The sequence below is a fragment of the Amblyomma americanum genome, chromosome 9 (assembly GCF_052857255.1).
Source record: "Amblyomma americanum isolate KBUSLIRL-KWMA chromosome 9, ASM5285725v1, whole genome shotgun sequence".
In the NCBI taxonomy this organism is placed as follows: domain Eukaryota; kingdom Metazoa; phylum Arthropoda; class Arachnida; order Ixodida; family Ixodidae; genus Amblyomma; species Amblyomma americanum.
The window spans coordinates 150,768,007-150,789,046 of record NC_135505.1 but is presented as its reverse complement, the minus strand read 5'-3'; the positions used below and the strand labels follow the sequence as shown (position 1 = coordinate 150,789,046).

Genomic DNA, 21,040 nt, shown 5'->3' with positions numbered 1-21,040 from the left:
CCTTGGCCTCTCCAGGGCAAGTTGCTCTACCAACTAGGCTAACTGGGACCTCAAGATGGGGACAGTGTTTGTCCAATGCATAGCTTTCCTTTAGCTGTATGCCTGTGCAAGGCTGGATTCTAATGAGTAATTATTCCCCTATATAAAATCTACTCCACATAGGGAGAATCCCTTAAACACACTACACTAATGCCATTCAAGAGCTGCCACATGTCAATGTTCGGCTAGAAGGAATTTTTGCTCTTATGGCAACAACACTTGCGGAGGTACATTCACACAAGTTACCCTGCAGCATCGCCATCCCTTGTGCATCTATTCGATATAAGCTCACAGCAAAGCTTGCAACTGTACTATTTTTCACCACGCTCACCAATGCAGACACCGTGGGTACAGGTAGACTACCCTAGATAACCCATCCAAGGGCATAACCAGAGGGTGTCAGTACACACTTGTCAAGTAATACAACGTGTGCAGAAACTAACTTTTTAAGGCACACGTAACCATGGCCCCAAAGCCGAGTGCACGACACTTTCCCCAGCTCCCGTGAACATCAAAACGTTCCTGGCGTTGCACTTTCAACAAAAATGTGGCTTAAACATGGGCCCACTACAAGCCAGCCTTCAATTCCGTCGTCCAACAACAGCGAGGGTGACACGTGAATAAGAGGCACTTTATTTACAAAAACTGTGAGATAGATTAGAGCTGTCCTGCCTTTCCCATTTTCAACCCTTTTGTCGAACGCCTAACTTTCTTCCGCTCAGTCATATGCACCTTTGCCCTCTGTTCTCTGTCCCGCTCAGCCTTTGTTTTTCTCAGCTCAAAAGTCATCATTCTGTTCCCACCAGCGCCTGCCACCGCACTGGCATCTGCCTTCTCTCTGTGCAGTCTTTGCGCGAGCGTCAACTTTCGTGCAGTCTTCTGCTGCCTTCTCACAGCTTCCACACTAGCACTTTTGCCATCGAGAAGCCCACCACGGAGCTCAATGCCGCTCTTCAGCTCATACATCTTGGGGCACGTCTCAGATTTTGCCTCCTGCTTTATAATTCGATGCTGCCTCTTGACCTCCTTCGTCCATGTTCTATCGTCATCTGAACTTTCTTCCTCACTTGAACTGCCTTGACCCTCGCCACCTTCAACTGGATTGAGCAAGTCCATGATGTCATCCCTCTTCTTCACAGCTTCATCCTTCTGCTTCTTCTGTCGTTTGTCCAGGCTCTTTACAAGTGGGTTTAACAGCCTGTACTCATCGCTGGCTGGATCAACTTCAAAATCAGGGTTCTCGAATATTGCCTTGAACCTCGAGTCACCCAAAAGAGCAGTCTTTGGAGCCTTCTTTGAAGCCACCTTCTGTGTTGTGCTTTCAGTTTCAGCTGCTTCTTGGAGCTTCCTCGCCAGCTCTCGGTTAACCGTTGGCAGCTTGCATTTGCTCTCAACACGGTTCTTCCTGGTCGCCTCAAGTGTGTCTCTGATTTTCTTTTTTCGGTACTCATCATAGGCAAACGGCTGCACCAGTGCTTTAGCCTTGTGGTAGAGCCGCACATCCAGGAAGTAGCCATGCATGTAGGCTCGGAGGAGGTTTGTGCCCACGAGGTGGCCCAGACCAAGGTCCTCTAGCTCCCTCTGCGTGACGAACTTGTAGTCGTCGTACACAGTGTCCTGGTGCGTCTCCTCCAGCTCCTCAGTCAGGTTGTCCAAGAAGGAGCACCACTTCGGGGCGGGGCCCAAGCTCGGTATGTAGTACGACAGTATCTTTTTATCTTCATTTGCCAAAAAGAACAACCCAGAGTTACCCACAAGGCACAGGTCGTTCAAGTCGACACCTGGTGTGACCGACGTAAATGCCTTCCCTGAAGTGCGGTCCCACAGCTTGAGCACCTTCGAATCCATGCTCATCACGACATCGGCGTCGGAGTGGAAGGCGATTTTCTTGACGGGCATACCATACAGGTGGTCCTTCACGAGCAGCGGCTTGTCGGATCGAATGTCGAACAGCAGGATCTGACCGGTCGCCGTCCCAACACCGAGCGTCAAGGCGTCCTTGAACGTCATTGCGGTCACCGAAGGCATTCCTCGAATCTCCGTATCTTCAGTCACGCTGTTCAATGCGCACTCTAGGACTCCAACCCGCGACCTGCACCTGGGATCGAAGGCCTCCACTTTGCCCTCTTCCGTTCCCAGACAGACGAGATTGTGGTAGGTGTTCACGCGGCACACATTAATCGCCGTCGCCTCAGTCAGCAGCGGGTTCAAGAAGCGACCCTGGTCCAAGTTGAGCCGGTAAACTTCGGCTCCATCGCAGCCGAAGTACAGCTCGCAGGCGGCCGACCCGTATGCCATGTCGCGACCAAACTTCGGGATCCTGATCCGATGATAGCGCCCGTAGCCGGCGTGGAACTCCACATACCGGTCACAGTGGAGGAACACCATCTTGGTGTAGTCGTCGCTGAGGATGTCGAACGCGACGACGTCGGAGTCGAAACAGCGCTCGAACTTCATGGATAGCTGCGACACCTCGAAGCAGCGGATGCGCGGCTTGTACGTGCCGGTCGCCATCACGTACTGGCCGTCACGCGACATAGCTACACCTGTGCTCACGGTGGGCATCTCGAAGTCTTGGATGAGCTCGATACGGTGACGAATCTCCGAGTGTTTCTTGGCCAGCATGCGTTTCTTGCGGTCCGACAGCCATTCCGGCAGCGACCTCCCGCCGCTCAAGTTGTAGATCTTGACGTCGTTCGTGCTCGACACTTGCATCTTGCTCGCCTTTTGCGGCTATGCCGCGACTACTACTCTCTCAATGATCAGCGGCGCCGAAAACTACCGCGTTGCATAACGTTGCTGACAGAAACCACATGTTACATGCCGCAAATGGCGTCGCCAGCAAACACCGCCTTAGCTTGGATTGGACTGGCTACCGGTGGCTACTGGTACTCGTTGCCTAGAAACGTTGCCTGCAGCTTCAATAATTAGCGAGTACTATTCGAGGTATTGCTTTTTTTATTTGCTTTTTCTTCGGCTAGAATAACAAGTGGTTTACAATACATCACAACAAAAATAGAAGTCCTCTGACCAGAGTTCTTTACCGTACAGGGGCGATGGAAAGAAACGCGAACAGAGCGGGGCGCCTAGGCGGCCTAGGCGGCCTAGGTGCTCCGCTGTTAATAATTGGTTTTTGTGGAAAGGAAAATGGCGCAGTATCTGTCTCATATATCGTTGGACACCTGAACCGCGCCGTAAGGGAAGGGATAAAGGAGGGAGTGAAAGAAGAAACGGGCGCCGTAGAGGAGGGCTCCGGAATAATTTCGACCACCTGGGGATCTTTAACGTGCACTGACATGGATGGATGGATGGATACGGCTGAACCCTTTACATCGGGCGGTGGCTCAAGCCACCTAGCCGTGTCTTGTGAAATTTTACTCCTGTCTTGCTTTTAGCCACCAATCAGATAACCTTCACTTGGTTACTTCTAACCTCTTAAAATCCACTTTCCCTTCACTATCCCTAAACCCCAATGCCTTGGGGTTTATTTTCACACCGTTTTCACCGTTTATTTTCACAGCAGCAGCAAGGCGACGCTTCACAAACTTCAGTTTCGGTTTTGGTTTTCTTTCTTTTTTTGCTGCCACGGCTTGTTTGCACTAAAACAAACTGCGATTTAAAATAAAAGAAAAAAGAAAAACAAATTGTTCATTCAGGGAGAATCAAACCCTGGTCTTCCGCGTGTAAAGCGAGTTCACTAACAACTACGCCACGCGGCGCGCGGGTTCTGCCGCTCTTAAAAAGGCACCTAGGGAAAGATAACGTTCGCAGCGATCCTAGCGGAAATTACCCTCTTTTTGCCTCAATTTTGATACACAGGCGGCATAGGCGTTTGACACACTCTATCTTCTAGTTCACTCTAGTTTGCAGTGAAGCTCCTCCCACATTCACGACCGCCTTACAGATTTCCTCCACGAAAAAAAAAGTAGACCATCGTTAATACTTTTCTTGTTGCCCACACAAAGAATTAATCACAAGAAAAAAATTATAGGAGCTAGAATTTTGATACGTGGCTTGTTTAAAGGGACACTGAGGAGAAATTGAAGTTGGCTTGTATCGATAGAATAGCAGCTCCTGATCACAAAAACGCCACTCTTACTGAAAACAAAGCTCTTGTAATTTAGAAGATAGCAAGAACCAAAATGCAGGTGTCGCCGCCACAGGCCAATCTCGCAAGTACAAGCGTGATGACTTCCTAGGACAAGAGGCGCCACCTTGAAGGAATTTTCCTTACTTCATGGAGGCCATGAATCTCTGAGGCTGGCAAAGGAAGGTTGCGCACCGCACTGCTAGACATCAGAAATCACGGAGTCTGCGTTTACGTCGCGTATCACGTCACTCCGTTCTGAGACGTCATAAGAGTTGCCGTGGCGTCATAAGAGTTCCCTGAGTTAGAATCAGAGCGGCGGGAAAAACTTTTTCATCTTCGAATCCAAATTTCTTTGAAATAAATGCATCTTTCGCGCCCGGACAAGCGGCAACAAAGCCATGAAATGCCAAACTATCAGATTTTGCGAACAAAAAAAAAATGATAGAGTTCTCCTCAGTGTCCCTTTAATATAGTCAAACGTTAAAAAGTTGTTTTCGTTTACTATTAAGATGGGCCAGCGGAGTAATACAGTACGCTGCGGACCGTGGCTCAGTGTTAGCAACTGCTGTTTTTTTAAGTTGTATCCTACTATAGAATCGTCCATAATGCATGCTAGGACGACTCTAAGGCCATTTTTTTTTTTTTTTACCGCCCAGTTAAGAGCGGGATCAAAAGAAATTCGATCAGCGGAGCACGTAGGCGCCACGTTGTTCACTGGCGGCTCTTCAGTTTTCACTTATCCATGAAGGAATTTTTTTTTTTCCTGGGCACCCGAGGCATGCCGGGAAGACAGCACATCGGATTGGCATCTAGTGGCTTGTTGCCTGTGCTACAGATTAGATATTTTGGGTTGTTCCGTTTCGTTTTCACCACTGTAGTGCAGCTACGCACGCAGTTCATTTGAAATCCGAAGCATCCGAAGGCGCTTGACTCGAAGTGAGGTGAGCGCAGTGTCTGACGCCGCCCTCTAGACCTAAATTCCGTTTGCCCCCTCACTGGGCGCCATTTGGGCAGCAAGCTGGGTTTTGCTCGGCGGGAACCTGTGCTACCTGTGCATTGAAACGTGAAAGGGAACAGGTTTTTTTTTTTGTGAACTGAGAACTCGGCAGTCTGCTGCTGTGACCACTCTGCATATTTCTTGTAGGAGCCTCGAAGACATTTTAAAAGCACAAGGTACTTCGACAAGCGCAACTTGTCACTTATTTGTGGAGAGGTTTGCGCTTCCTAAGTCATGTTTTTCTTGGCAAAATCTGTAAACGCAGTGTGAGGACATGCCGAGCGCCGGCACATTTAGTGTGCGCAAACTAGTTTCTCATAGAAAACCAGGGGCTTGGGCAAGTTTCTCACGGCACAAACATATTCTATGCACGGACATAGGGCACACTCCCACAATAGCAGACTACACCCTACACCAATTACACGTTTCTGTTTTTCACAATGCGAAAACGGAAGCTTCTAAAGTGTAGTATTTTAACAACTAGCAATTTTTTTGCAAGAATACTTGGTCTAAAAAATGTGTCTGTAAAACGCAAAAAAAAAATTTCCCACGGTTCACTATATTTGGCGCTATGAAGAGAAAGCTCTCTCTTGCCGTGGGCAAATTCGGTGGTCGTTTACGCCTATCTTGTGCTCTGCTAATTTACTGTGATGTACAGTTACTATATTTTATTACAAGACATACTGATTGCAAAACAAAGCATCCTTGCAACACATAATTTGCGAGCATTTGTATTTCTGCAGTAGTAAGTCCCCGCCGCGGTAGCTCAGTGGTTAGGGCGCTATGCTACTGATCCGGAGTACCCGGGTTCGAACCCGTCAGCGGCGGCTGCGTTTCGATGGAGGCGAAACAGAAAGGTGCTCTTGTGCTGTGTGATGTCAGTGCACGCTAAAGATCTCCAGGTGGTCGAAATTATTCAGGACCTTCCACTACGGCAACTATTTCTTCCTTCACTCCCTCCTTTATCCCTTCACTACTGAGATGTGAGACAGACACTGCACCATTTCCTTTCCCCAAACACCAATTTTCAATTTTCAGCCGTAGCCATGCTTTAGGGCCAAGCCAAGTATGCTATGCTGTCTTCCCGGCATTCCCACGATGGATGAAGTGCCCTTTAAGAAACTCACATAGACGGTGACGCCAGCTTTCCCTCTGGGTAATATTTACAAACTTTATGGCTCTGACGGCACAAACACGCCCCACCAGAAGGGGCACCTCCTAATCTTTAAGAGGCCTAATTTCCACGGTCAACCAATGAGATGGCGCTACCAGTGCAATCGCTGATAGAGCGGCGTGTTTCATTTCATTGTCACTGCTGACGATGCAAATATCCGACTTCTTATTGATTCAAGCAAGTACCCCCAAAGAAATGCGGTATAAAACAATTCTGCGGATCAAATGCCATTTCTGTGCAAAATTTGAGCTCGAACTATTCACTGGTTTATCTGTGAGGAGCATTCTACGGTGCACATATAATTGCGGAGCAGTCTGTACAGTTAACCCTGTCTTTTGCCAGCTGCGGCCACCGTGTCCCCTTATGTAGTGCTTTCATACATGAATAACACATGCAATCGTGCCGTTAATACGACCCCCGTTAATGTGGAATTCTCTAATTATGGCCAATGTTTCCATTTATATTCGCCTCAATATGGAAACTCGCTGTCCAGACATGGACAGGGTGAAAGTACACACAATCCATAGAAGCCCATGTATTATTGCTGCATTACAATGATGAGAACAAAATCTCGACTTCCCTAACCTGATTAAGTTGAGAGTTCAAGTTATTGTAAGCTAGTGGTGGGGTTAGCATTGCAATTTTTCTGTAGGCAATTGTTCCTAACCTGATAATTATTTTTCTGTGTTCTTAGTGTTGGACACCAGTGAAAAGCAGTGCGAGATGCCCGAATGATGTCCTTTTTTTCTGTAGATTTATGCTCTGCAGTGCCCAGGTGCCCACTCGACACACCTTACCTTTTTGCATATTACATCAATGATTGAAAATAAATTCTCTCTGCACCTTGCGCTATGTCAAAAGCTGTATTTGGCAGTTGTCAGCTGACTAAGTCCATATAGGTACTAGCAGTTCAGTTCGTAGTATGTGCAGTCATAGTAAGAGACACGTGATCACGCCATAAGAGACAATCATATGTTTCATAGACCACTAGATGCTTGACACTGTGTCACATTATTTTACGTAGAGTGGCGATCTGGATAACACAATAGGAAATTCCAAGATTTTGCTTAATTCCCCTTCACTGCACACCACTATACACAGAAGTAGGTATTATGCTAAAATGCTTATTGCTCAAAAAGTTATTTTTGTTTGCGTTTCTTCACTATTTGTTTTTATGGACGATTCGCTTGATGGACACTTATGCTCAGCAAACTAAGTGTCCCTATTAACGAGGCACGATTGTATACGCTGCACACAGCTCACTAGGCAACACATACCATTAAGATAACAGTGTTTCATGTAAGCTTCAAAATGAAACAGTGCAATGAAGATCAGATAGCTGCTGACCACAAAAATAATTTATCCATGACCAATAACATAGCCTAGACAACTACAGCTAGTAATGAGAGCGGTGATGAAAACGAGACATTCTTCCAGAAAGGCACACTTCAGTCAGGCTGGTTTGTACTTGCTACTTAGGTTTTTCCACTAAACTTCAGGCATTAGCTACTTTATCTCGCTGACAAACCATTATTTCTGCGCCAGGCTTACTATTCTCGGTTTCATCTCATTCCTGAAAACCCCAGGCAGCATTTTTGCTCAATCATTTTTCAAGTAAACGGCTTTTTCATCAAAAACCCCTTAATTCACTTTCTCTTCTTCACTGTTTTTGCCACTGATGCACTTCAAGGTTTGAAAAAGCAGGCGATTTTTTTTTTCTTCTCAGCTTGGTAGCGTTTTGTTATTCATTTACAGCTCACTACATCGCAGTTACTTTTTCTTTTCCTGCAGAAATTTAACAGGCTTGTTTTGGCCATCAACAGGTTAGACCCCATTTTCATGAAAATGCCACTTCTGAAGCATTTAATTACACTGCTAAGGACAATGTGATATTAGCAATTTACATGTAAGTAAGTGGAAGACTCCAGAATATATTCGAATGCCTGGGGTTCTTAAAGTGCACTGACAACACGCAGCATATGGCTACCTTTCGCATTTCCCCTCCATGGAAACATGGCCTTTGCAGCTAGGATTCAATCCCCTTCCCGTTTAAAAGTTTTCACAGTGATGGTGATTACTGGTACGAGGTAAAAGCACATCTTTTCTTCCGTATCACTAAGCAAAGAGTAGCAAGATGAGTTAGCGAGTTCAACCTGTTAACACATTTGTCCTCAAAAAGTTACCTGGCTCAGTCAGGCAGTATGATGCAAACTTTTCCATTGTGCACAATTCAGGCAGCCACTTCAACTTTTGTTCATGATTCCCAAAGGCATCAATCATCCACAGGGCCATGCTGCAAATGAAACGTCTGAGTAAGGAATGGAAACTTGCAGGTCATTTGTCGTGCATGGCTCAAAGGAAAGCTAGACACAACCGCCCAGAGGAAAACGCACAGATAGGACAAGTGCTTGCTACAAAATAAAGTGGTAACAATAGAGAGATTTAGCACAGTGCGATCCACAGTCAGTACCACTATCTGCTTCTGCGGAGAGCCACTGCACTTGCACAGGTCATCGTGAGGGCGCTTTATAGTGCAAGGTGTCGGTGAGCTGCGCCTAAGCCAGCTGCATTGGGGCCAATCAGTGCGTGCGCAGTGGCGGTGCACAGAATCGGATAGCGCTAAGCTACATCTCTCTAATGTCACAGTGGACAGCAGGTGAATGTGGTAGTTTTCAGTTACAAAATGCCAAGGCAGTGCTGCTCGCCACAGAAAAGGCCCCCGTAAGCCATCACTGTTAAAAATACACCATCACATGAGAACATTACATGTGCAAGTGACAGGCCAATATGTCTGCAAATGTGAGCAGGTGAAATGTAAAGAGAAAGCAGCAAAACCTTAATGAGAAAGTCAGAAGAAAAAAAGAATGGTAATGAAAGGATGAGCGGTGGATGGGAAATTTAAAAGTTGAGCAGGGATAGCTGGGTATATGAAAATCTTGAGGCAGCACAAAATTGGAAAACAAGATTGTACAGCACAATACCAATAATCTTGCCTAAGAGGGAGCTAAACTTTCAACAATCGCTTTATACCCTTGTCATACGAGCAAGTTTTGTGACACTTCCATTCTTGAAGTGCACTTCCCTAGAACGAATGACACTTACAGTGCACGCTGTCACATGGCAAAAGGAAGCGACTTTTTTAAATGTTGCAAGTGACAATGGATGTTGTAGTACTCTGTGGAAATTAATTTGCTTTTGCACAAATAGTTTGAGAATGCAATTTTATCAAGAATATAATACTCCAAGCCACTTTTCAGAGTTTATTTGAGCATCTGATAACATATTGTTAACTACAAGAAGCATCACGATCCAAGACACGTAAGAGGTTAATTCAGAGTACGCCTACAAGGTAAACGTGGCGGAACACGCAGGCAGGGCGACTTCGTTGCAAACGAAAGAATGCAAGCATGCTGCAGCAGTAGCATGTTGCATGTGAGCCCACGCTCGCACTGCATTGGTGCAGCTTGAGACTGAGTTGCAAACAAGTGAGTCGCAAGCCATCGAGTGAAACAACAGAACAACTTGACCACCCTAGAACTAAGATCGAGAGTAGGTGTTCAAGTGTGCACATTATTTTCAGTTGCTGGTGACTTATAACAAGTGCCCATTGAAAGACACATACAAGAAAATAAGATGAAGATTTTGAGACCTTTAATTCTCGAAAACTTTATTTGTGTGAGAGCACTGCTGTTGAGACTACATACTTGTTTCGCTGGACCAAGTGCAGTGAGATCGCCAAACTCCCTACAAGGCGAGTGTGTTCTACGAGTGTCACTGATGTTCAGCAGGTGACACTATGTGAGTGACACTAAAGGCGAATGTCACTCGTTGAAAGTGACACTAAATGTGTCCATGTGACAGGGGTGTTAGTTGCTTGCCCATAGCACTCTGCTTATGTCTCCACATTCCTCCACCTCTTGGCATTCTCAGCACTATGGAGGGTAGCAGGTCAAGAGCATCACACACTATGCAAGTGGCACAGCAACAGCAGCAAAAACGCAGTTTTCAGCTCTAAAGGCTTGTGAATTAAAACATGAACAACATCTGAAAAGAAAAGTGTCCAGCAACATCCTGTAACCGTAAAATCTGTCACAAATAAACAATGTGAAGGAGACTGAGTACTTGAGGTACAGTAGGCTAGGCACATTACACTGAGGGTACCAGGCAGGGCGATTCCTGATGGATGATGATTAATAAAAATTATATGTGTAAACTGATTAGCAAAAGAGCGTACTTGTGGATGCTGATGTAGGCAGTGGTACTGACACAGCCCTTGGCCAGTGCTTCAAATATTACTGAAGCATCGAGACGACTCAGCCCAGATCCTCCATACTCGTCTGAAATGTAGATGGCTCCAAAGCCAAGCCCAGCCGCTTTCCTCATGGCATCCACAGGAAAGTGCTCCTATAGAAAAGAAAACAACACATTCATAGCTTCCTTTTCTACAGGATGTGCACACCCTAGTAGTAACTCCCAATTCCACTTACAATAACTGCTTCGAGTGCCTTTTCTTTCCTAGGGCTGTTAATGAATGAAATAAGCTTGACAACAATGTATGGTTTTATGTGGTTTAACATCCCAAAGCGACTCAGGCTATGAGGGGTGCCGTAGTGGAGTGCTCCGGATAATTTCAACGGCCTGGGGCTCTCAACACACACTGACATCTCACAGTACATGGGCCTCCAGCATTTCACCTCCATTGAAACTCAACCACCAAAGCCAGGATCAAACCTGCGCCTTTTGGGCTTGCAGCCGATCGCCTTAACCACTGAGCCACCGCGGCGGCTCGACAACGATATAGTCTTACTGCCTCCTCTAAACCTTTTCCCCTCACATCTTGATGTGCGGTTTTTTAGTGTGACTGCCTCAGATTTATTTGCACTAGTGCATTTTGTTGCACCTCCTGCTTTGTGCTGAATTTTGTTTGCTAGTTAGACTAAAATCCCAATCAAATGCTAAAATTCCGGCTGCGATTGCAATATTTATAGATAAATAGATAAAGAAAAACTTGCTTGAAGTTTGTGCCACACGTTGGAGATACAACATGGAGTAGCAGAGTGTTCTCAAGCACAGATACCAGCATCTTCACATTTTGAAGAAATTTCGCTCTTCAGGGCTGACTACTAACTAAGCAGTAGTAGCAGTAGTAGTAGTAGTAGTAGTAGTAGTAGTAGTAGTAGTGTTTAATGTAAAATAAAAACAAAAAGGAAGGCAAAAGATTTTTGCTAACCCAGGCATCTGTCATCACTACGGCGGCACCTGAGCTGGGGCAGCGGAAATAAAGGATAGCAGGCAGGTTGAAGAAGTAAAATGAAAGAGGTGAGGGGACAGTAAGAAAGGATAGAGGGAGAGGTGATAAATATACTATTTACATAACAATACATTTGTACAAGTTGCGCACGTGCAGAGTCAATAAAGAAAATAAAAACACATGCGCACAACACTTTGCACACAACAGCAGGGGTGGGGTGCCCAGCTGTAATCGTCCGACGTAGTACACATGGAGTGTTCAATCATTGCGCGACACTACCTGGCGCAAAACAGACGGGACGGTCAAGCCCATCTGTTCGAGAAATGCACAGAGGCTCACCAAGGTTCGCTCATGGGTGCGCGCACTGCCATGCGGCCACAATAGCGTCTTGAGCGAGTCTGGAAGTATGCCCAGCGCCCTGTAGGTTGCAAGCATATCACGACGAGCGTCGGTGAACACGGCACAGCGAAGGAGCAGGTGCTCCAGTGTTTCCACTGCACCGCATCCATCACACACATCACTCGTCGCGATTCCGTGATGCACCCGTCGTTCCCCAGGCCACACTAACATAGTTCAAGGACCCATGATGTAACGACTGCTAAGAAATCCTCTGGTGTTATGTTCAGGTCTTGCTAAGAGCGAGTCCTTAACCCAGGAGGGCTGAAGGTCTCAATACAGTAGAGCTGCAAGAGTAGTTTATGCGAGTTTAACATCCCAAAGCAACTCGGGCTATGAGGAACGCTGCAGTATAGGGATCCGGAAATTTCGACCACCTGAGGCTCTTTAATGTGCACTGACATCGCACAGTATGCGGGCCTCTAGAATTTCGCCTGCATCGAAATTCGACCACAGCGGACAGGATTGAACCCGTGTCTTTTGGGTGAGCAGCTCAGCGCCGTACCACTGAACCACCACAGCAGCTAGCAGAGCTGCTTAGCTGTCTAGCAAGAAGAGGTATATATGATACTCATGCGAGTGCTATTTGTGTGCTCGTGCATAAAACCTTCTTATTTCCTATATGCAAAGTGAGGGCAGAATCAGAATGCTGAAGTGTGATATGTAATATTCTGGCCTCAACTGTATGCTGTCTCATTAACAGCAGGCAGTCCTTTGCACCGGTATTATGGGAAGTGGGTTGTTTGTTGTTCAGGCTAGGGGTGCGGAGGGGTGAACAGCAGTGAATGGGGAAAGTTGGAGAGAGGGTGCAGGGTTGTGCTGAGGAGGCCACTCTCCATGGCAAGAGGACAAAGGACTATTTCCTGCCTAGTCTTGTATGCACCCATAATGGCACCTGTGACTTCAAGTGAAAGCTATAATAGCCGCTGTGCATATGCTGCACAGTTTGCAAATAAACGACTTAACGGGGAGGGAAGGCACATTAAACAACTTCAATATAGAATTCTTGGTACATACTCCCTTTATATGAAAGGCATAATGTAAATTTTGGAATGGCATTGACAATAAAATAAAGTAGAAGCAATTAAAACATAACACATCAGTTCAGGTGCTGAACTAAGAAAATGTCAAGAATGCAAATATAATCAATTTAAGTATCTGTAAGTGCATTGCTGTCGACAGGAGGGCATGTTATGAGTTAGGTGTTACCTTTTCATCCCACTCCATCATGTTTGGAAGCATCTCTTTCTCAGCAAATTCTGCTGCTGTTCGCTGCATCTGAATCTGTTCCTCTGAGAGTCCAATGGTGGCTGGGGCAAAGGCAAGGAAAGAAATACACTTAAAACCTGAGCAGGAAGGAATGCTCCCAGTGACATGTATACCTGTGATACTTTCAAGTGCACTGCTTGCTGACTAATATGCAACAAATATAAACTATATTATTGTCGCTATAGCCAAAAAAAAACGGGGGGGGGGGGGGGGGTAGAAAAATTCTAATACTTTTGTAGCCTGCCCGCGAAATTTGCTTGAGAATTAGGTCAACTATTTGCCGCACGCATGCGGCAACAGATTCAACCGTTCACAAAGGGAAAATTCAGAAACAAATGTCTACACCAGCTGTGTGGATTTACTTCGGGCAGGCAGATACAATGCGAACGAAGCGGAATTCCAAGACTGCCTAGTATATTGTACGACTCGCCTCCGTACATTACACAGTCCATCAACTTCGCGCGTGCAAATCTGAACAGTGTACCAAGGAAAATCGCACGGCGACATCATGACCGCTATCAGGCGCGCTTACCATCGAGTGATGTGGACGCACTACGAGTCAACAAACTGGGAAAGCATGCTTGATATCGAAGAAGTCGCCCTACGTTGCGGGTTCTTGCGAGCGCGCCAAATGCACTCATGTTTACGTCAAAAACTAATATTCGCACTCTTTATAACTGTCTGCAACATACGATACCACATAAACAGCCGGCACAGAGTGACAAGCAACGTATGGCGCTCGCGTGATCACATACACAAAAGTTCGCTCTAGCTGCGCAAGCCGCGACGTTCAAGCACAGGCGGAGGTAGCATAGCGCGAAACTGCGGGCTACTTGTATTCACGCGGAAATCCCACGAGGGGCGGAGCTTTCGCTTGCCATGTGACTTGACAGAGAGCGCGCGTGATTTGAATGCAGCGGTGATTCTACATATTGGTTTTGCTGTGCGCAGAAAAATGGGTCCCACGAGTCACTACCGGTCACGACTGTTTAAAGCAGAAGAGCCTGAAGCCAGCAAGCCAGCCGTGTCACGACCTCCACCGGAGACCCCTCGTCTAAGGCTATCAGAACTGGGCCTACCTACCTACAGACTCAGGACAACACCGACAACGCTTCCCGCTCCCCAGCTATAGTCATATCCCAGCCCTTCGACTCATCGTGGAGTACATGGACACTACTGGGGTGGCAGTGATTTTGTGAGCCGGCCCACGGCTCACGGACGAGTTATTCATTGTTCTGGCTTGGGGTGCGGTGGGGTGAAGGGGAAAAGTTTAAGGGCAACTAAAAGGCATGTGTCCTTCCCTTTTCTGTCTCGACGACTTCACCACAATGCCTCGGCCGCACTCAGGTAGGCCCCGCGCTCTGCTCCGCACAGACCGTGCGCGCGGCAGTTTTGCAGCAACGACGGCGCTCTCGGTCTATGACGTCACTCAGGCGAACGTGGGCAACCGAAGAATGACAGCTATTCATAAAATGCCTGCATATGACTCGAATAACTGACCTCACTATAGACAGGACCACGTACAAGGGCTTGGGCTTGTTGGTTCATTTCAAGGGTAAGAAATGTACAAGGCTAGACGCTAAAAATGTGCAGGCGAGGCCATTCCGTTACAACCGATAAACGTGAGTTTCACAGAAGCACTAAAGAACTGATGCGGGATAAAGGAGTCCGGAAAAAAATTACGGGGGACGCTTAAGACTGCATTCCGTGGCTTTGAATGCGATAACATTTTCTCATCGAGAGCTGAGTTCCGAGGTTCATTACGGATTCCTTATTTCTAATGACACACCCACTCATCAGCACACAGTCGTAAGGAAACGCGTACACTAATTTCACCTTTATTCGCCAAAAGGTAACGCAGTTTTGTGGCATATCGTGGAGTGCAAAACAAATTAAGCTTTGACCTACTGGAAACTGTCGAAGCAGGCAATAAAGAAAAAAAAGCAGGTTTGTGGCTTATCCGTTGTATGCTTGCCTCCTAATCTGAAGGTCCTTGGTTTAATTGCCCGCACCTTGGAAAGAAATTTTATTTACTTTTATTTGCTGTAGACTCCACTATCTTATGGTCTACTGGTGACGTCATGCGAGATAATGGTGATGTCACTGAGGAATTTGGTGCCATGGACGGCGACGGACGATGGCTATTGTGCTAATGGGAGATATAATGCTTTCACATTAAAGAAGATAACAGAAGGATTTGTTCTTCCCTGGCCATATTTTTTCAGCACTATTTTAAAGTACGCTACTGCAGTTTCGTGATGCTGTATTCATGGGAGTAATGTTCATCGGCTCATTTTAGCGCCGCAACCACCGTGGCTTGGCATGCAGGTGCCATTGATGGTAAACCCATACTGCAGTATAGGTAATTTTGTATATCTGCAAGCATGATGCGAATGAAGAACTAGTTGTCATTAATGTGGCCGGGACGTTGCTATGTTAGAAGCCGCCTGAAAATCACTAAAGGGCTGCAGCAGCAATTATGCAACTTTAAAGCGATGCTACTATATGTGCGTTATGCTAGGTTAACAGGTTCTTTATATCCCAGGTTAACACACCGAAGTTCGTTATATGGCGCACTAAGGTTCGCATGCCACGCGGGGCGGTTGTCGCCACTTCCACTTACACAGCCACAGACTCTTCTAATTCGAACGCATTAAAAGCAACGCAGTGACGGCAACAAACTGCGCTACTGTAGGGGCGCCTTCTGCGAGGAGGTTTTGAAAACCATGCAGCAGTCGGAACGAACGCATAGGTTTCCGGCGAAACCTACCGTGAGCGCAGGGAAGAGACGCACAAGCAACGAACGAAAAGTGACGCGAAGGTTGAGGCGCCTGCGGGTTTACGCCGTCTGGTGGCGGCGTCCCCGTCGCTGGCGAATTTTCCTCGGAAAGCCCTGGCGTGCACCGCGATGGCGACACTCTTTGCATAGGCGGCAGCGCGCGTTCGTCGGGAGCTGCAGAGTGGATGCGAACTTTCACGCCTCAGCGCGCGCCTCATGCTAATCCGGTCGGCTCTCTCTCTCTCGTGCTTGTTTCGCGCCTCGAGCCCTGCCCCCGGTCTTGAATTATGCAGTCCGGGCATAAACTTTCCCTTTCCAGTAAGGTGTGCGCACAACTCGACGCCACCGGGGTGCAGCCAAGGGATGCCTCGGCGAAGCCCCAGGGTCACGTTGGTCGCAGTCCGTCCGATGGTGTCAGCACGGCTGCAATGGGGGCACCTTCGTCACAGCAGGATGCGGCTCGGATACGCGCGAGCACCCAAGTGGCATCGACACGCGTTACAGCAACGTTAGGTTTTTGTTTTGGTCAAACTATACAATGCATCGTTCTTAGTGTCATTTAACAAATAAATGTTGGAATAACCTTGCCCTAACCTTATTTCAACAACAAAAATGCAACTTTCTCTGCAATAGTAAAGTAGCTTTTATTTATGGCGCACCCCATCGGCAACAGAAAGCGTTATATATATCAAGGGGGAAGTGACAAACATTCCTTATACAGGCAAGGAAAACAGGAAAAAAAGAAGTACAACGAAAAAAGTAATTAGAAAAAAAAACACGCACGCAATGCTTCACATCACACACCTAATATGAAAACTCGGAACCGATCTTCAGTGGAGCATTCAACGATGACGGCAGGTATCCCGTTACAGTCATCGATCGCCGTGCAAGAGAATAGAGGCCCGGCAGTAGTCAAGGCAGCCAACGTAATGCTTCGGAACGACCAATAACGAGGGCGACACCTGAGTTCTACAGTAGACCGCAACCAATTAATACATGCGCCGCCGCGGTGGCTCAGTGGATATGGTGCTCGGCTGCTGACCCGAAGACGCGGGTTCGATCCTGGTCGCGGGGGTCGCATTTCGATGGAGGCGAAATGCTATAGAGGCCTTTGTGCACGTGCAAGAACCCCAAGTGGCGAAATTATTCGCAGCGCTCCACTATGGTGCTAATCATAGCCTGAGTCGCTTTGGGGCGTTAAGCTCCGTGAACCATATAGACCCGAAACAACCAACATATGCAACTTACTCACCTCCGAACAGATGCTGTGGAGACTCAATTGTCAGCTTATATATGCGTCCCATGAATGATGTGGTGAATTGGTAATAACTGATGTTTACTGCCAAAATAATGGGTCTGTGCATGCGATCTATGGCAGGTACAATCTGAGAGCTTTATAGTAAAGCACTGCTAGTTGAAGAGCATCTTAACTGTAAGAACAGTAGGACAAATTATGGGACACAATATTTCAAATATATCTGTAATGCTGTTGAGTGTTTTGTCTTAAACACTATGGTGCTAATCATAGCCTGAGTCGCTTTGGGGCGTTAAGCTCCGTGAACCATATAGACCCGAAACAACCAACATATGCAACTTACTCACCTCCGAACAGATGCTGTGGAGACTCAATTGTCAGCTTATATATGCGTCCCATGAATGATGTAGTGAATTGGTAATAACTGATGTTTACTGCCAAAATAATGGGTCTGTGCATGCGATCTATGGCAGGTACAATCTGAGAGCTTTATAGTAAAGCACTGCTAGTTGAAGAGCATCTTAACTGTAAGAACAGTAGGACAAATTATGGGACACAATATTTCAAATATATCTGTAATGCTGTTGAGTGTTTTGTCTTAAACACTATGGTGCTAATCATAGCCTGAGTCGCTTTGGGGCGTTAAGCTCCGTGAACCATATAGACCCGAAACAACCAACATATGCAACTTACTCACCTCCGAACAGATGCTGTGGAGACTCAATTGTCAGCTTATATATGCGTCCCATGAATGATGTAGTGAATTGGTAATAACTGATGTTTACTGCCAAAATAATGGGTCTGTGCATGCGATCTATGGCAGGTACAATCTGAGAGCTTTATAGTAAAGCACTGCTAGTTGAAGAGCATCTTAACTGTAAGAACAGTAGGACAAATTATGGGACACAATATTTCAAATATATCTGTAATGCTGTTAAGTGTTTTGTCTTAAACATTATGACAACATTTAGAGCACAATATTAGAACAATGATGAACTTGAACGTCACACTAATGTTTACAATGCAGCAAAGCATAATTTATTAATTTTAGCATTATAATAGCACTTTGAGCACACCATTAGCACAGTGTTAACTCTGAATGTTAACTAACATTTATGATGCAACATGACACGTTATTGGTCATTTTTTAACCTTAAAAGAACGTTCCAGCGTATCATGTGACGTTAGAGGGGCTTACACAATTTCGTCATATTACTTCCCTGTTCGGTGCTACATGGGCAGAAATTTATGCAGGAAGAATGCATCCTAGGAGAACGAAGCCCCATCTACAGTGCTTGCAGCGCCATCAAGCAGCAACGCTTGCGTGCACGGAACAAGCAAAAGTTCATTGCATGGCAGCCCCCTTCTTCGCCCGGTTCCATCTTGCTCGCGACGCTCATCGGACGAGAGAGCAAGCGTTGTCCACAGACGAAGGACAAAACCAAAACAGGCGACTCTGTCCTAAATTCGCTCTTTGCCTCCTTCCCTTTTTGTGTGAGAGGATCGCTTTGACGCCCATGTTCCCGGTGCTTGGGTCCTTCATTCTCCGTCTTCTCCAGGTGCGTGTGTGAGAGAGAAAGAGAGAGAGACGCATTTAATGAACTGAATAAAGCCAGGTTAGTTGGGCGGATCTTCACTCAGGGAACCCATTGGCTTTTGCCGCCGCTCTTGCCCGGCCGGTAGAAAGTCAAAGCATTTTTCAGTTTTTCAGACGTACAAGATATTAAATAACAAAATATTTGAGCAGATAGCCGTGTGGCTAGTAAAAAGGTCTAGTGCAAAATGAAATCCACCAGGCAGCCGTAATGAGCAAAAAAATCAAATAAAAGAAAAACGAACTGGAATAAAGTACTCACTAGAAGCAACCGTTCATAGCTGCGCAATTAAAAATAAAGAAAAAGAACCACAGAATATGACAAGGGACCGCAAAGATAAGTTCACAGAGGTCAGCAAATAAAAAGGGAAAACTATAGAAAGGGCTTTTTTTTTTCATCTGTACTTATATTATCCCAGTCCAGATGAAAAAAAAGTTCCCATTTTAGCTGGGTTATTAAACTGGAAATCATGCGTCTAATACCTGGAAAATTTCCAACTCCTGCTACTCCAGCTGGAATCAGTGTCACCGTTTTCAGGTGAGAACTGAGTTCGCTGCTGGACACTGACTCAGCCACTGAAGTGGCCGCGACCCATTTTTGCTCGCCGTCAATTACTGGACGCGAGCGACACTCGAGCAACAGCGGTGATCCGTGCACCAATAGAATGCCCGCATCCTGCTCCAGAGCTGCGAAATATGCGATCGGGGCCATGCGGGCGGTGTAACCAGTCCCACCGTGCGCTCACCGGTGATACAGTTGGTACAGGATTTTCCCTAGCCTAGCGTTCAGCTTCTCTGGGCGTTAGATGCTTGGAAAATGGGTATTTGACCTGACATTGTTTAGACGAAACATGCCGTGTGCCATTGCGCTTGGCTAACTAAACCTGCCCTTGCGCCACTAAAACTCATCACCACCATTCGCACTGGGGATGCTACGAAACTTGCAATTGTACAAAGTTGATTTGTTCTGCAATATCTTTCTGGATAACACTACAACGTGGAATAATTAGTGAAATTAAATAAAAGCTACTCGCGGCTGTTTGTCGAATAAGGGACTGTGGGCATCAGTTAGCTATTCGTGGCAAGAACTCCGAGGCGTTAGACAGTAAGCGTTCGTAGAGACTTTCAGCGCGTGCCTTAGTCGACTTTTTGGAGGCATCTAATGTTTTAAATTAGTGTTACGCGTGACACCTGGAAGGGCATCTGCACGCCTGCGCACCACTTTCAAACTCGGTCTTACACGAACCAAGTGCGGCAGTATGTCTTGTCCTGCGCACTAGTGGACTTTTTGTCTCATGTGAGTGATGATTTTCTATACGGCAGGCATTCCTGCTGATTGTATCCGGAATAGGCGAGTGAAAGCAACTGGGTGCTGCTAAGGGTCGTGTAGCCTAGTCCGCGCTATTTTTTTCGTCCCGCAAAGCTAGTTAATTTGTCAAAAACAGTTAGATATACCTTCTTAAATATTGGCTCCGGGGGGAATGTCAATAAGGAAGTTTTCGATGGTGATGGAAATGGTAAGTATTAGATGTTTACAGCACTTGTGAGTAGATCTTCCCCACCGAATCCAAAAACTACCACGTGGTAGCGTAATAGCGTTGTGACTTCAGAGCCCCAATACGCGAGAAGGAAATCCACTCATCTCTGGACGCGTCTTTGCGTTTACAGTGGGCCTCAAGGTATGCGCCGTAATAACTTTTTCATTGCCCCGTTGCGAGAGGAAAGTGCTCTTCCGTTGCTCACTGGAGTGCACCTGCTCTTTTCTTGTGTTCGGCTATATGCCACTCGGCTATATGCCGACAGGTAAGAGGACGCAACTATTCTCTGCTGCTGAGAGCGCCTTTTATGCCACGCAAAGTGTGTGCACCTCCGGAGCGGCAGCCGTTCCGCGTCGACGCAACGCATCACACCGCAGCCGCGCATGCAACAGCGCGGCGACACATCGGCGAGAAGAGGGCGCGACATTCCGTCACAGCGAGCATTGGGGAAAAGACTCAGCTGGCCCAAATGTGCGGGCGTGACAGCGTTACGCCCAGAAGAGAAATCCGCCGCCGAATCATCGCCGCCGCGCCCCGCCGAGAAGGCCCGGGCGTACGCGTGCACTGCGCCGGAGGCAGAAGCCGCAGGGCGAGGCCCGCACGCACGGTGGCTGCTGCCGAGGGATTTTCCTGGTGCGCAGCCACGGCTGGCTAGCGT

General features: G+C 46.8%; 2 protein-coding genes across 6 annotated transcripts in view; both read right to left on the bottom strand.

Moving 5' to 3' along the window:
• LOC144104883 (isobutyryl-CoA dehydrogenase, mitochondrial-like) overlaps positions 1-21,040 on the bottom strand; it is a 119,862-nt gene that overhangs the window by 17,714 nt on the left and 81,108 nt on the right. For 2 of the 5 annotated variants that reach the window (XM_077638113.1, XM_077638114.1), the window contains exons 1-4: positions 13,749-14,043; positions 13,157-13,257; positions 10,535-10,704; positions 8,484-8,593 (exon numbers count right to left, since the gene is read on the bottom strand). In XM_077638113.1, coding sequence (XP_077494239.1) covers positions 8,484-8,593; positions 10,535-10,704; positions 13,157-13,257; positions 13,749-13,857 — 490 coding nt within the window. In that variant the 5' untranslated portion in view covers positions 13,858-14,043. Of the gene's footprint in view, positions 1-8,483; positions 8,594-10,534; positions 10,705-11,890; positions 12,137-13,156; positions 13,258-13,748; positions 14,044-21,040 lie in introns of those variants that run through there. The other 3 variants (XM_077638111.1, XM_077638112.1, XM_077638115.1) reach the window with 2 other exon arrangements.
• l(2)34Fd (nucleolar protein 10 lethal (2) 34Fd) lies at positions 650-2,923 on the bottom strand. Its single transcript, XM_077638110.1, has one exon. The coding sequence runs from the start codon at positions 2,752-2,754 to the stop codon at positions 697-699; it is 2,058 nt and encodes a 685-aa protein (XP_077494236.1). The 5' UTR covers positions 2,755-2,923; the 3' UTR covers positions 650-696.